Genomic DNA, 16,715 nt, shown 5'->3' on the forward strand with positions numbered 1-16,715 from the left:
CGTCAGCCCCTCCTGTCCCTCTGAAGTCATTTCCTGGTTGCAGGACCAGGAAGAGACGTCAAAGGGAGAACTGAGGTTGGTTTGGGCAGTAGGTTGGAGAAGCTGCTCGTGCAGCTGAAGTTAAAGAGGTAAGGGGGAAGGGAAGGCACGCATGATTGGGGGGGGGCAGGGAAGGAGTGGGGGCAGAGAAAAGGGCGGTGGGTCATTGCACTACGCCATTGCCACTAGCAGAATATACAGCAGTACAATGCATACATGTGTAATAGCAATTTCAGAATGGTACCAAGCAGAAATTTCAAGGGGGCATGTTTTGGAGGTGCCTTGGGTGGGACAAAAATCTACGTTTATAATACTCCATTTTAAAAGTGGAATATGCATTTATGGGGGAAACATTTCCTCATCAAGTTTTACACCAACTCAAAGGGATTTGGGTCAGGGCTTTGCACAAGAATTTAAGGGAGTAGTTCTTAATTTCTTATGGTTTATTTCCACTTCCCAAATGAAAGAAATTAAAAATTGCACCCTTATTACTTAACTGGCTACACTTACATGGCTAGGTTTGTGAAACTGGACTACTACTTGGGGAGAGAGCGCCACTTTTTTATTTTTTTTTTTAATTCTTTATTCATTTTTAAAATCTTTCATCAAGTGTACAATAATCATATTCAACACAATGAAACAAGACACTTGTATATCTTACATTATATTTTAAACATATAAATGTAACCCTCTCCCCACCCTCCCTCAAAACCCTTCATTCATGTAACGAAACCTATCTTTGTATCCCTCCCCCCTCCCATTATTATATGATGTCTGACTAATAGGAAAATGGTATTTAATCTTGACAAAAAGACGCCAATGGCTCCCATATTTTAATAAAATTACATGGAAGGTTGTCGTGTTCATACTGCTGATTTTTTATATGTGTTTATTTGTAAACTAGCTGCTCCTGCTGTGCATGCAAAAAACACACTTGCAAATCTTCATATCCTTGCCACGTTGGCATTTTACAAAACATTTGACAGAGTATTTTGTGAAATATTGCTATAATTGAACATGTACTGATCTGGTCATCTGAGTACCGATCTCAACTCTTTATGTGAAATGAGATTTCGCATCAGATAATATTTGACCATCCCAGTCTGTCAAGTTTTCATTGCATAAAAATATATATCTCTGCATTTTGTTGAAGTTTTTACGTTGCTTGACTTTGTCTTCTTTTCTTAGCACATAATGCAACCATTTTGCTCTTCTGTACATGTGATCATTTCTTTTCCTTGTGTATCCCTCTAACACAGTAGTTCTCAAAAAAATTGATTAATAGCTTTACATAAAATTCTAAGCGATGTACAATTAAAATGAGGGAAAAACATGTAATTGCCTAAATATAAAAAGGCACAAAGACTGTAATCTACAAACTGGTACATTAGGAAAAAAGGGTAAACTACAAAAAAGGGTAGAATGAGAGGACAGGGAAAAGAACCTTGAGAGAGAAAAAAGAAAGAGTTTAATGCTTGTTGCCAAAGATAAGGCGATACTAAAAGTATTTCTCATATGAGGAAAGACTAAAGAGATTAGGGCTCTTCATCTTAGAGAAGAGATGGTTGAAGGAGAATATGATAAAGGTCTATGAAATCCTGAAAGGAATGGATAAATGAAAATCAGTTGTTTACGCTTTCAAAAAGTACAAGACTTGGAGACTCTCCATTAAATTATATTGTAACGCATTTAAAACAAGTAGGAGAGAATATTTTTTTACCCAGGCCCCAATTCTACAAAGTTTGCCTAAAGTTAGGTGCCAATATCCGCACTGAGGGGGAAATTCTGTAAGATTCGTTTAAAGATAGACACCTAAATAAATAAAAATTAATTGGGTGATAAGCGCCTATCTTCTTAGGTGCAATTCTACAAAAGATAGGTGCCTATCACATTGCCTAGTGGTGCCTAACTCTAAAGTAGGCGTGTCTAGGAGCAGAGGACTTAGGTGCCATTCTCTAAAGGACTTCTAAAGGCACCTATAATGTAGATCTTTAAAACCCTGGCTTATATTACAGGCGCCTAAGTTTTAAGTTAAGAAGCATTCTGTAATAGGCACCTAAGTGTGATTGAAAAGAGTAAAGTTTAAGTTCGCCTGCCTCTGTTTTAAAGTTTTCTACGGTCTAACCCCTAAATTCATCACTGACCTATTCTCCTTCTCAGCCAACAAACACAAGAGAAGCTCCCACTCGCACTTCGTTTCTCCCCCGGTTAGAGGATGCAAACTAAAAAAGCACCATGAGCATCTTCTCTCACATCAGGCTGCTCTATGGGGTAAAAACCTAGAACAACTCCTATTGCCCACCACTTATGAGGTATTCAGGAAACGCCTCAAAACCCACCTATTCCTGAAATACCTAGACAGTTGACCCACTTCCCTCCTTCCCCTCTCTTGCCCTTTCTCCCAATTGTTCCCACATCCCTTAAGTTAACTCAACTTGTACGTCAACTCAACTTGTACTCCACTAATCTTCTGTAAACCGCATAGAACTTAACGGTATTGCGGTATATAAACTGTTATTCTTTAGCACTCTCCAGACCAGTAGAGGTTAATCTTTACGAATGGGTATATATCCAATCATGACCAGCAGGTGGAGACTGAAAACAAAACTGTGGGACAGTATATAATATAGTAACATAGTAGATGACGGCAGATAAAGACCCGAATGGTCCATCCAGTCTGCCCAATCTGATTCAATTTAAATTTTTTTTTTAATTTAATTTAATTTAATTTTTTATTTAATTTTTTTTCTTCTTAACTATTTCTGGGCAAGAATCCAAAGCTTTACCCGGTACTGTGCTTGGGTTCCAACTGCCGAAATCTCTGTTAAGACTTACTCCAGCCCATCTACACCCTCCCAGCCATTGAAGCCCTCCCCTGCCCATCCTCCAACAAACGGCCATACACAGACACAGACCGTACAAGTCTGCCCAGTAACTGGCCTAGTTCAATATTTAATATTATTTTCTGATTCTAAATCTTCTGTGTTCATCCCACGCTTCTTTGAACTCAGTCACAGTTTTACTCTCCACCACCTCTCTCGGGAGCGCATTCCAGGCATCCACCACCCTCTCCGTAAAGTAGAATTTCCTAACATTGCCCCTGAATCTACCACCCCTCAACCTCAAATTATGTCCTCTGGTTTTACCATTTTCCTTTCTCTGGAAAAGATTTTGTTCTACATTAATACCCTTTAAGTATTTGAACGTCTGAATCATATCTCCCCTGTCTCTCCTTTCCTCTAGGGTATACATATTCAGGGCTTCCAGTCTCTCCTCATATGTCTTCTGGCGCAAGCCTCCTATCATTTTCGTCGCCCTCCTCTGGACCGCCTCAAGTCTTCTTACGTCTTTCGCCAGATACGGTCTCCAAAACTGAACACAATACTCCAAGTGGGGCCTCACCAATGACCTGTACAGGGGCATCAACACCTTCTTCCTTCTACTGACTACGCCTCTCTTTATACAGCCCAGAATCCTTCTGGCAGTAGCCACTCCCTTGTCACACTGTTTTTTCGCCTTTAGATCTTCGGACACTATCACCCCAAGGTCCCTCTCCCCATCCGTGCATATCAGCTTCTCTCCTCCCAGCATATACGGTTCCTTCCTATTATTAATCCCCAAATGTATTACTCTGCATTTCTTTGCATTGAATTTTAGTTGCCAGGCATTAGACCATTCCTCTAACTTTTGCAGATCCTTTTTCATATTTTCCACTCCCTCTTCGGTGTCTACTCTGTTACAAATCTTGGTATCATCTGCAAAAAGGCACACTTTTCCTTCTAACCCTTCAGCAATGTCACTCACATACATATTGAACAGGATTGGCCCCAGCACCGAACCCTGAGAGACTCCACTAGTCACCTTTCCTTCCTTCGAGCGACTTCCATTAACCACCACCCTCTGGCGTCTGTCCGACAGCCAGTTTCTGACCCAGTTCACCACTTTGGGTCCTAACTTCAGCCCTTCAAGTTTATTCAACAGCCTCCTATGAGGAACTGTATCAAAGGCTTTGCTGAAATCCAAGTAAATTACATCTAGCATATGTCCTCGATCCAGCTCTCTGGTCACCCAATCAAAAAATTCAATCAGGTTCGTTTGGCACGATTTACCTTTTGTAAAGCCATGTTGCCTCGGATCCTGTAACCCATTAGATTCAAGGAAATACACTATCCTTTCTTTCAGCAACACTTCCATTATTTTTCCAACAACTGAAGTGAGGCTCACCGGCCTGTAGTTTCCTGCTTCATCCCTGTGACCACTTTTATGAATAGGGACCACATCCGCTCTCCTCCAATCCCCAGGAATCACTCCCGTCTCCAGAGATTTGTTGAACAAGTCTTTAATAGGACTCGCCAGAACCTCTCTGAGCTCCCTTAGTATCCTGGGATGGATCCCGTCTGGTCCCATCGCTTTGTCCACCTTCAGTTTTTCAAGTTGCTCATAAACACCCTCCTCCATAAACGGCGCAGAATCTACTCCATTTTCTCGTGTAACTTTGCCAGACAATCTCGGTCCTTCTCCAGGATTTTCTTCTGTGAACACTCTCCACATATTTGTTCCCAGCATCTTTTAGCCTAGCAATTCCATTTTTTATCTTCCTCCTTTCACTAATATATCTGAAAAAATTTTTATCTCCCTTTTTTACATTTTTAGCCATTTGTTCTTCCGCCTGTGCCTTCGCCAAACGTATCTCTCTCTTGGCTTCTTTCAGTTTCGCCCTGTAGTCCTTTCTGCTCTCCTCTTCTTGGGTTTTTTTATATTTCATGAACGCCAACTCTTTCGCCTTTATTTTCTCAGCCACTAGGTTGGAGAACCATATCGGCTTCCTTTTTCTCTTGTTTTTATTGATTTTCTTCACATAAAGGTCCGTAGCCATTTTTATCGCTCCTTTCAGCTTAGACCACTGTCTTTCCACTTCTCTTATGTCCTCCCATCCTAACAGCTCTTTCTTTAGGTACTTTCCCATTGCATTAAAGTCCGTATGTTTGAAATCTAGGACTTTAAGTATCGTGCGGCTGCTCTCCACTTTAGCCGTTATATCAAACCAAACCGTTTGATGATCGCTACTACCCAGGTGAGCACCCACTCGAACATTAGAGATACTCTCTCCATTTGTGAGGACCAGATCCAATATCGCTTTTTCCCTTGTGGGTTCCGTCACCATTTGTCTGAGCAGAGCCTCTTGAAAGGCATCCACAATCTCCCTACTTCTTTCCGATTCCGCAGACGGAACATTCCAGTCCGCATCCGGCAGGTTGAAATCTCCCAACAGCAGAACCTCCTCTTTCCTTCCAAACTTTTGGATATCCACAATCAGATCCTTATCAATTTGCTGCTATTGAGTCGGAGGTCTGTAGACTACACCCACGTAGATAGAAGTTCCATCTTCTCTTTTCAGAGCAATCCATATCGCTTCTTCCTCTCCCCAGGTCCCTTGCATTTCGGTCGCTTGGATATTGATCTTTACATAGAGAGCTACTCCTCCACCTTTATGACCATCTCTGTCCTTCCTAAAAAGATTATATCCCGGTATGTTTGCATCCCATCCATGTGATTCACTGAACCATGTCTCTGTGATAGCAACAATATCTAGATCTGCCTCTAATATCAGGGCTTGCAGATCATGAACTTTGTTGCTTAGACTGCGAGCATTTGTGGTCATCGCTTTCCAGCTATTTTTCAGCGATAATCTCCTTTTTCGTATGGATTTTTGTGTCGTTTCACTTTCCGTTGCAATACTAAGAAATGAGTTGCTGATATTGCTTATGTTGCAGCCTTTACTACTATCACATCTTTTCTTTTGCCGGGGGTGGTCTCTATAATTGTCCTTCGTACATACACCACCCCCACCTTCTAGTTTAAATCCCTTCTCTATTTACATCAGTCTTCTTTCAGTCTCCAGCAGTGTTGAGTGATCTGTACTCATCTCCCTTGGTAGGGCTGTTGGAATTTGTTTAGGGGGTTTATAGTCCCTGTTTTTGGCCGGACGGAGCTTGGGCGGGCCCTGTTTGGGGGTCCTTCCGACCTCTGGGGTGTCAAACCCGGCGGGTCTCGAGCGGGGTCCCTTCCCCCACTTCCTCCACCTCCCCACATTTTTTTAGAGGAGCCTCAGCAGTAAGCCTTGCCCCCTAAATCAAGCAAGGCATATTGCTTCGAGAGCATGTGGAGTCTGTTCTATAAAAAAAAAAAAAAAAAAAAAATCCTGAGGTAGTGCCGGTCTGAAAGGTTGCTTCCCTGTCAGTTTAATGTTTTTTACTGTATTTTTTACTGTATTTTTTCATCTAACCGGCACTTTGTTTCTAGCTAGGTCGCGTATGGAGCAATTGTGCCCTTCTCCGGGGGAGTGGGACACAATTAGGTCCAGCCGCGAGGCACTCGCGGCCGGACTGAACTCGGTAGTTTGGCCCGGTGATGTGGTGGAGCTCCGTTGGCAGCGGCTGCAGGTGCCCAGAGCTCCCCGCCGATGATGGTGCCTCGCGAGTCGGCTGGGAGCAGTGGGGAAGCTCGGTCTTCCCCAACCGCCCACGGAGGGATTCCCCGAAGGATTCCCTCTCAGCTGATTTTTTGACAGCTGATGCCGACTTGCCTGTTTTAGCGGCTGGGACTGTTCAGGCTTCTCAGCCGCTACAGGCCATGGAGGGAGCATTTTTGGCGGGAACTTCGCCATTTTTTCTGTCTGGCCCCTCCATTTTGTCTGCAACCTCAGGTGACCTTCCCCCTGTATTGCAAACACAGGGGCAGGTTTCAGCAAGGACCCCTGCTGGGGCAGAGAGTCCCTGGGGACCCCCAGGGGTTTTTTGCCCCCAATTTAATTTCTTTCTTTGTTCAGATATTTGGGGGTCCCACATGCACCTGGGGGGTTTCGGGGGTCGTTTCCCTCCGCGCCCCCTATGGCTTTGCCTCCCTCTTTTTGTTTGGCGTCCCCTCTTCCTCCTCCCTCATCTAAGTGCCCGCGGGGGGGCTTGGATTGCAAATTGGTGGTCGGAGGAGCGTGTTGGCATGATTGAGGACCTGGCCGCTTTGTCGGGCTTCCAGGATCCTCTAGAGGGGACGCCCGCTGGCAGCGGGGCGGCGGGTTTCCCGTCTTCCAGAGCAGATGCGTCCGTGATGCGCTTTTTATTCAGAGGGATGAGTTTTTAGACCTGATGTAGCAGGTCTCCTTGGTGCTGCATTTTTGAAGTTGCACCACCGGAGACCCCGCGTATGGGGGCCCCTCTGCTTCAGGGGGTCTGTCCTGTTTCCCGCTCTTTTCCTGTGCATCAGGATTTTCAGGATTTTGTGCTGGCGCAGTGGCCTATGGGCGCCGTTTCATTTGGTGTGCGCCTTGGCTCATGGGTATCCCATCCCGGAGGGGGATAGGGCTACCTTAATTTCGCCAATGGGGGACATGGTGGTCTCGGCACTTACTAAGCGGCATACTGTGCCTGTTATGGACGGTTCTACTCTTAGGGTCTCTGAGGAGCGTACGTTAAAGACACTGCTAAGTATAATTTTGATGTCTCTGCCTTGGGGATCCAGGTGGCTATTTGTGTGGGGCTGGTGGCTCGCACCATTTTTCGGTGGTCTGAGCGTGTCCTGGATCGTGAGTCTGATGACTGGTCCTTAGTGGATCAGGAGGTGGTGAAGATTGAGATGACTGCCTCGTTCCTCTCGGTTGTTCTTTGTGACTTGGTGCAGCTAAGTCTGGGACTTTTGGTGGCCGCACGCTGTACCTTGTGGCTTCGTGCTTGGTCGGCGGTTGCGGCGTCCAGAACTGAACTTCCCAAAATTTCCCTTTCGGGGGTTGTTTTTTGTTTGGAGAGGACTTAGATCCGGTGGTTCAGACACTGACGGACTCTGAGGTGCCCCGTCTGCCTGAGGACCGTGCCCGCCCGGCGTCTCGGGTTGGCATTGCCCAGGGGCGTCTGCGGGAATTTCGCAAGTTTCGCCTGGGGCATGGGATTGCTTCTTTCCAGGCTTCCGGTTTTTCCCCGGGGTTGGTTGGCTTAGCGCTTGCAGTCCTTTCATGGGGCCCGTCGGGGGGCTGGGAGTTTCCCCCCGGTTCCCCTGCTGCCCGTCCTGCGCAATGGCTCTTTGCCGGCGCCCCCTTTGGTTCCCGTGGGTGCCCGGCTTTGCAACTTGTTTCCCAAGTGGGCCGAGATCATGTACGATCAGTGGGTCCTGGTGGTGGTGCGGGACGGTTATGTACTTGAATTTTGCCCGCTCTCTGCCGGATCATATCTAGCCTCTCCATGTCAGGTGGCATGGGGGACGCTAGCCTTTCGCCAGACCCTTCAGCGCTTGCTAGATCTCAAAGCAGTTGTCCAGTGTCCCCTCAGGAGTGCGGTATCGGCTGGTACGCCATTTCCTTTGTGGGGCCCTAAAGGGAGGGGACCTTTCGGCCCATCCTTGGTTTAAACTGAAGTCAACAGGACTCTCAGAATTCCCTTTTATTCGCATGGACACACTGCAGTCTGTCCTTCTGGCAGTTCAGCCGGGGGAGTTCCTGACTTCTCTCGCTCTGGCGGAGGCCTACTTGTCTGTTTCCATTCGGGCCTCTCCTTAGCTCTTTCTTTGCTTTGCGATGTTGGGTCTGCACTATCAGTTCTGTGTGCTTCCCTTGGGCCTGGCCACGACTCCACGGACGTTCACCAAGTTGATGGTGGTCGTCACGGCGGCATTGCAGTCGGAGGGCATTCTGGTGCACCCCTACTGGGATGACTGATTGTTTCGGGCGAAGTCGTTGCAGGAGAGCGCCCGAGTTACGGCTCGGGTGGTTGAGTTTCTCCGGTCACTGGGCTGGGTGGTCAACCTTTCCAAGAGTCGGTTGGTCCCCGCTCAGCATCTGGAGTACCTTGGGGTTCTGTTTGACACCTCCTTGGGGAAGGTCTTCCTTCCAGAGGCCCGGGTAAGCAAATTGCAATCTCAGATTCGCCTTCTTTTGGCGTCCCGGTGTCCTCAGGTGCAGGCTTTCCTCCCAAGTCTTGGGGTCGATGGCAGCATTCCTGGTTGTTGTGAGGTGGGCGCGGGCCCACATGTGTCTCTTCAGCATGCTCTGCTCCGTAGATGGTCACCCCAGAGGCACAGTTTGGAGGTCCCTGTCCCTCTGCGAGGCTTGGTGCGCTGCAGTCTTCTTTGGTGGCTCCAGACCTCTCATCTGGTCCAGAGGATGAGTCTGGGTCTATCGCAGTGGACGGTGCTTCTCACGGATGCCAGTCTCCTCGGTTGGGGGGGCTCAGTGTCTAGGTCACTCAGCTCAGGGCACCTGGTCCATGGAGGAGGCGTCCTGGTCGATCAACGTGTTGGAGACCAGAGCCGTCCCTCTGGCGCTGTTAGCCTTCCGCTCCCTCTTGATGGGCAAGTCGGTCAGATTCCTGTCTGACAATGCCACAGCGGTGGCTTATGTCAATCGTTGAGGCACCAAGAGTGCTCAGGTGGCGGAGGAGGCGGCTCGGCTCATGCTTTGGGGCGGAGTCACGCCTTCTGGACCTCTCGGCCTCTCACATGGCCGGGGTGGAGAATGTTCAGGCGAACTTCCTCAGTCACATCTTAGATCCCAGAGAGTGGTGTCTCAGCCCCGTGGCTTTTCAGTTGATAATGCAGGCTTGGGGCAGTCCCTGATGGACCTGATGGCCACGAGTGGCAATGCCGAGGTGTTCCGCTTCTTCAGTCGTCGCAGGGATGGACTGGCCAAGGGTCTGGATGCTCTGGTTCAACCATGGCCAACAGAGGGGCTGTTGTGCATGTTCCCTCCGTGGCCATAAGTGGGCAGAGTTCTTCTTCGCATTGTTCGCCATCCGGGTCTGGTGGTTCTGGTGGCTCCAGATTGGCGTCGACATCCGTGATACGCAGATCTGGTGACACTCTGGTGGCGGATCCTCTTCCTCTGCCTCCCTTGGACGACCTTCTGACGCAGGGTCCCATTCCCATGTTCGACCTTCTCCCTTCTGTCTTACGGCTTGGCTTTTGAAAGGGTCGCCTTGGTAAGAAGGGGTATTCAGATAGGGTGATTTCTACACTCTTGGGGTCCTGGAGGCTTTCTACCTCTCAGACTTCTGTGTGGATTTGGCACTTCTTTGAGGGGTGGTGCCAGGTGGTGCCAGGTGCAAGGTGGTGCCAGGAGTGGTCTCTCTTCGCGTTTCTGTGCCTAACATCCTAGAGTTCTTGCAAGATGGCCTGGATAGAGGCCTGGTTTCGGCTTCTCTCCGGGTTCAGCTTGTGGCCTTGTCAGCCTTTCGGGGGTTTGTGACAGGTCAGCGTTTGACAACCATTCCTGATGTGATTCGCTTTTTGCGGGCGGCCAAGGTGCTCAGGCCTCCCATGCGGTCCTCTGTTCCCTCTTGGAATCTCAGTCTGGTTCTCTCTATTCTGATGCACCCGCCCTTCGAACCGTTGGGCGGCTGCTCTTTGAAGGACCTTACTCTGAAGACGGTCTTTTTGGTGGACATTTCTTCCGCTAGGCGTGTTTCTGAGCTACAGGTTTTCTCTTGTAGGGCTCCCTTCTTGGAGTTTTCTAGGGAGCAGGTTGTCTTGAGGCCTGTTCCTTCCTTTTCTGCCGAAAGTAGTTTTTCCTTTTCATGTCAATCAATCTGTGGTCCTCCCGGTCTTGGGTAGTTGGGAGGGCTCTTCTGAGCAAAGACAGCTGCGCAAGTTGGATGTTGGTCGGGTCCTTCGCTCTTATGTGCAGCGGACCCAGGAGATCAGGAAATAAAATCATCTCTTTGTCCTTCTGACTGGTCCTCTTAGGGGGGCTGGCGCTTCTAAGGCTACTATTGCATGCTAGATCAAGGAGACTATTGCTTCCGCTTCTCTTCTGGGGCAGCAGCCCGTTCCGGAGTTTCTCAAAGCTCATTCTACTCAGGGTCAGACGGCTTCTTGGGCTGAGTCGTCGCTCGTGCCTCCAGTGGACATTTGTAAGGCTGCGGTTTTGGTCTTCCTTGTATTCCTTTGTCAGACCCTTTCGGGTAGATGTTCTGGCGCGTCAGGACGCGGTGTTCGGTGTGTGTGTTCTGGTGTCAGCCCTTCGGGGGTCCCGCCAGTGTGAGGGACTGCTTTGGTACGTCCCATTCGTAAAGATTAACCTCTACTGGTCTGGAGAGTGCTAAAGAAGGAGAAATTAGGTTCTTACCTGCTAATTTACTTTCTTTTAGCTTCTCCAGACCAGTAGAGGTCCCCACCCTGTCTGTTGTTGTTGTTGTTGGGGCTGTTTCGCGGGCAGTTTTTGGTTTTTTGCTGCGGGTTCTAGTATTTTTCTAGGGCCGGGGAGAATTAAAGAACAGCGGCTGTGGCTCGGCTGGCTTAGCTGGTGAACTGTGGGGACATTTTCCTTCTGGTATTTCTCCTCTGCATTTTCCAACAGCATTTGGGTATGTTATTTGTTACTCCTGTTCGGAGTATTGTTTTCTTTCTGTTTTCCAGTTCTTAGTTCTGCTTGGCTATTCGGCAGACTGATGTAAATAGAGAAGGGAGTATATTATATACTGTCCCACATTTTTGTTTTCAGTCTCCACCTGCTGGTCATGATTGGATATATACCCATTCTTAAAGATTAACCTCTACTGGTCTGGAGAAGCTAAAAGAAAGTAAATTAGCAGGTAAGAACCTAATTTCTCCTTATTATTATTATTATTATTATTTATCACTGTCAGGAACTCCTTAACCATAATATCCTTATCTATCATTGTTTGCTTATCTAAACGAGACAAATGTAATGTCTCTAAAAAGAACTCTATCACATTCTTTACCCTGTTGTATATATAGCTCTACATAATATTCCCAAAAGCAATTTTGAATTTGCTCATCCTAGGTTAATAATTGCCCCATCTTATCCTTGATGGAAATAATATTTGAACTAGTTTGCTTAATTTTTAATCTATGTGCCAACAATTTTCCTGCTCGATTTCCTGATTGAAAATTTTTTTTGTTTCAGGCATTCCAATTTAAATTTAATGTCTTCATCCCACATAGCACCTCAGAAGCATCTCCTTACCATCCTGTACTCTCTTGTGTTGATCCAACATATTCATTAACTCTACCTGCAATTTAGTTTCCTTGACTAATCTAATTCTTTTTTTTATATGAGGCTATAGAAATGATCTCCCCACTAAGGATGGCTATAAGACTTTCCCGTACTGTAGTTGATGAATACTGTGCTACATTATTATATTCAAGAAAGTCCCTTATTGAACTTTCTACGTTTCGGATAACTGAGAGATCCCGAAGTAAGCTATCATTAAGTCTCCAATAGCAAGAGCCAATTTTCTGCACACCCCACTGAACATTGATCCAACTGGAGCATGATCAGACCAAGTAATTTCCTCAATTCTGGACTCTATAAATCTTCCTCTCCAGTTACGATCTAATCACAATAAATCTATTCTGGTGTACATAGGAACATGAACATAGGAATTATAAGAATAATCTTTCTCCCCAGATGTTTAGATCTCGAACTGTCCACAATATTGAGACTATCCAGAAATTTACATAGTTGTTTCCTATCAATTTTTAAATGGTCCTGCTTTCCTCCCACCTAGGATCTACTGTTAAATTGAAACCCCCCCACACACACACACACACACACTATAAGTACACCACTTTTCACTGCTAATATTTTCTCTAAAAGACCCTCCAAAAATTGTCCCTGATGAGAATTGGTGACATAAACATTTACTAATGTCACTAATATTCCATTAAGAGTTCTTTTGCCAAATTAACCACCCCCCAACATCATCTCTCTATTCTTTCTCAGTAGCCACTTTAATATTCTTTGCAAGGAGTATCCCAACTCCTGCTATTTTGTTCTCTTGTTTGTTGGAAGCCCAACATCTAGTAGGATATTCCCGAAAGTTTTTGAGCTTTCCCCTGCTCTCAGGAAATGTGTCTTTTGTGTAAAGCAAATATCTGAATGTAGGCATTTAAATTCTTTCAACAACAATTGTCTCTTATATGCAAGCATTTTGCTTTCTCTGAAAGCAAATGATTTCCTTGGGCATCCAGGTAGTCAAATGCCCTCAAATTTTATAAATGGTACTTTGAGCTGTGCATGCAAATTTTGGCACATGTCCAATTTGTGCACACAGCTTAATTGAATAACAAGCCAATTAGCATTGATAACAAGCAATTATTATTTCTAATTACATTAGTTTTAATTTAAAACTGTGTGTAAATGTATGTGTAAGATTGATGCCTAAAATTTATATACCACTTTAACAATGGTGGAATAATTCTTATACTGGGAAGTACATATAGAGTCCTGTTTAATTAATTAAATTTTGACAGACATCCTACATCACTCTTTTATGTAAATTCATCATCTAGCTTGCTCTTTCGATGCATAAATAGAACCTAGGTGCTGTTTATAGAATAGCACTTAGGCTTTTTTTTCATGCCAATTTTATAGGTGCAATATATAGAATTCAGTTCATGATCCCTTTATTTTACTGGTGTGAACAGCTTCCCTAAGAGATCTCCTGTTATAGGTATGCAACTTCACTCTACAATGTAATTAATTTGTCTTTGTTGCTATATTACTTTGCTTTTTTCAGGCCTGGACCAAATTTTATGAATTTTCTTTATCAGATCTTCGTGCAGGATATGATATTATTGATAGACTCTTTGAAGGTAAGTTCCAGAATAGAGAATTTTAAGCTTCTTGTTTATTTTGGTAAATGTTTTCAGGTGATTTGATATCCACTCTTAAGTTCCTTGATCTAAAAAAAATTAGGGCTGCAGGAAGATTAAAAATTTTAATTGTGATTAATCACATTGTGCAGTAGCAATTAATCGCGATTAATAGGTAAGATATTTTAAAAGGAAATATGACAAACACAAATAATTCCTGAAATCAAGCATAAACCACTTACCGTATTTGTAGTTTCAAACATTAACAAGTTCTTCTATGTCAAAATGCATAGCCAGTTGCTTAAAGAAAGGGAAAATGGAATGGGACTTGTATGCTTTTTCTGTATGTGGTTACAATCAAAGCGATTTACATATTTTAGACAGGTACTAATTTTGTACCTGAGGCAATGAAGTGTGAAGGGCTGGATTCACTAACCTGCCCGAATCGGACCATACCATTTCTGATTCAGGCGGGTCTGAGGGATTCACTAAGGAAGAATATTAAAATGGGGGCGATCGAAGGAATGCCCCCATTTGTGAGCAGGGATTGCAAATGTGCGATCTTCACTCATGCACAGACCCTGACAGTAGTGACAGGAGAAGCAACCTCCTGTCACTACTGTCAGGGCTCTGCCCTGATCTCTCCTGCCTGCCTGCTATAGTTACATCACTTTGCCAATGTTTTGTACTTAATAGGTTCAAAAGAATTTCAGTGGGAGTATATACATGGTCTGTTGGAAAATGCTATCTATGGAGGTCGAATAGACAACTTCTTTGATCTGAGAGTTCTGCGGTCCTATCTGGAACAATTTTTTAACTCACAAGTGATTGATGGATCACATCTCAAGGGGAAGAAGACTGCTGCATTTCCATTATCCATCTCTCTGCCAAATACTTGCAGTATTTTAGTAAGTTATTGTAAATGAATCACCATGCAATATACAGTGCCGTATAAAAGTCTTTTATGTCCTTATAATTTTTTTTACATTCTGTTAATTAAAAATATAATTAAAAATGCATTAGAAGAGGGAAGTGACATTGCCAGTACATATGGATGCCTGGATCCAGTGTTGCGCAGCAGGTTAGAGCATTTGCTCTCCCAGAGCTAATATTAGAATGAGATCTGCCCCTTGGAGTGAGTAGGAAGAGGGGTGATGTAGCAGGCACCAAGCATGGCCACCTATGAGGGCAGTGGAGTTGAATAAGTGCTGTGTAGTCCGCATGGCATGGCCTTGGGTGAAGAAGTGGTGCTGTGAGTCTCGTCAAAGCATGGGGCTTTGGAAGTGCTGGTGGTAATGAAGTCTGTGGCAGACTCGTCCACCATAACTAGAGCGGATTTGCTGCACTAGGTAGGAGAAATAAAAGGAAATCTCTAGGAGGCTATGCAAGATCCAACAAATTACTTGCTTAATATGGCAATAAGAACTGATACAATGGAATCCAGATTGGCTGGATGTGAGAACACAGTGGCAAGTGCAGAGAAGCTTTTAGAAGAGCTTAGGTTGTTGCCCCAGGTAGATTCCCCAACAGACCTCATATAAGTCCCAGGAAGGACTCAGTAGTCCCATACCTAGAACTGTCACTCAGGAGAAGATTTGGCCCAGGGAACAGAGCTTGAGATCACGGTGGGCCAATGAGAAGGAAACAGAGGGGTGGGCTAACTGGTTCGGAAGGGATGGAACCTATAGAGCTAGCAAAGACAAACTCTCAAAGTGAGGAGCCGTTAGAGAGCATGGACCTGGAGGAAACCCAGCCTGGTGATACAGAGGAGGCTGGTAGTTCCAGAAGTAAAGAAGACATGGAGTTAAGTAGTTAAACCTTCTTTTCGCTTTTTGTTCCAATTTTGAACTCCTTTTTTAGTTCTTGTCTGTTACAGCATGGGTGGACCAATGTGGAAACTACAAACACTGCATGGGATTTTGTTGCCTAAAATAAAACCTGGCAGGAGGAATTTGGACTGAACCAGGATTATATTGATTTTGTTGTGAGGACAGTTTGCTCCCAGTAAAGCGAACCACTTTTTTTTTTTGCTAGACTGATTTAAGTAGAAGTCAGGGAAAAGAGCAAGGGGGCATCCATCTGCCATCCAGCGAGGGAGGTAAAGGGGGGGATGATTTTAAAATACAGTATAGGCCGCACTAGTTACTGGTAGATAAGCTGCGGCTAATACAATGGGGCAGCTTATCTACTAATTTTAAAACCCGCATAGGCATTTTCTGTGGCCTATACAAGGGGGCGGCCTATATGTGGGGAAATACGGTAGTAGGATCTCTATTAGGATGGATGGGTGGGGGTTGGAGTGTAGCTAACTAATATTGTACTTTGGGTGGAGTGGGATAATGATGGCAGGGTTTGTGTTCAAAGTACTGTCCCTTAACATGCAGGGCCTGAATTTTGGGGTTCAAAGTACCGTCCCTTAACGTGCAGGGCCTGAATTCACCTATAAAATAGAATATCATTTGCGAAATATCAACTCTCCCTAAAATCACAGGTTAGGAATTTTGGGATATTGCTTGATTCATCACTTAAATTGATCTTGCATCTTGAAACAACCTTTAAAAACTGTTTCTGTCACCTGCAGCAACTACAAAATCTCTCTCCATGTATTAAAAAGGCAAGTCTGAATACAGAGGTCCATGTTATGATAGTGTTACGAAAGGACTACTGTAATGCCCTGTGCTTTGGTCAAATCAAAGAGAGTTTGCACCAGCTCCAACTAATTCAGATTGCTTCAGCAATGCCGATAGAGAACTACAAGCAGTGTGACCACATCACACCCTTCCTGCAAAAACTGCATTGGCTTCCAGTACCTAACCGCCCAAATTTATGTTTTCTTTCATGGTCCTCAAGTTATTCATATTCTGCTGACAATGATCATATTTCTGTTACATGACTGTTAAAATTATATATTTTTGATATTTTATCATATTATTCCTATTACTAGGATTCAATTTGCCATCTCCACATTTACCTCCTAGATGTATTTATGCTTAGATTTGGCCATTTTACTCTTGTTATGCTGTTAACAAAATTCTAAGTTTTTTGTCAAGCTGTATCTGCTGCACACTGGCTTGGAT

The 16,715-nt window shown here is 45.0% G+C and overlaps 1 protein-coding gene across 3 annotated transcripts in view; it reads left to right on the forward strand.

Moving 5' to 3' along the window:
- DYNC2H1 (dynein cytoplasmic 2 heavy chain 1) overlaps positions 1–16,715 on the forward strand; it is a 499,560-nt gene that overhangs the window by 414,579 nt on the left and 68,266 nt on the right. For all 3 annotated transcript variants that reach the window (XM_033947955.1, XM_033947953.1, XM_033947954.1), the window contains 2 exons: positions 13,563–13,638; positions 14,335–14,546. In XM_033947955.1, coding sequence (XP_033803846.1) covers positions 13,563–13,638; positions 14,335–14,546 — 288 coding nt within the window. The remainder of the gene's footprint in view (positions 1–13,562; positions 13,639–14,334; positions 14,547–16,715) is intronic.

Source organism: Geotrypetes seraphini, chromosome 6, assembly GCF_902459505.1.
Source record: "Geotrypetes seraphini chromosome 6, aGeoSer1.1, whole genome shotgun sequence".
NCBI lineage: Eukaryota > Metazoa > Chordata > Amphibia > Gymnophiona > Dermophiidae > Geotrypetes > Geotrypetes seraphini.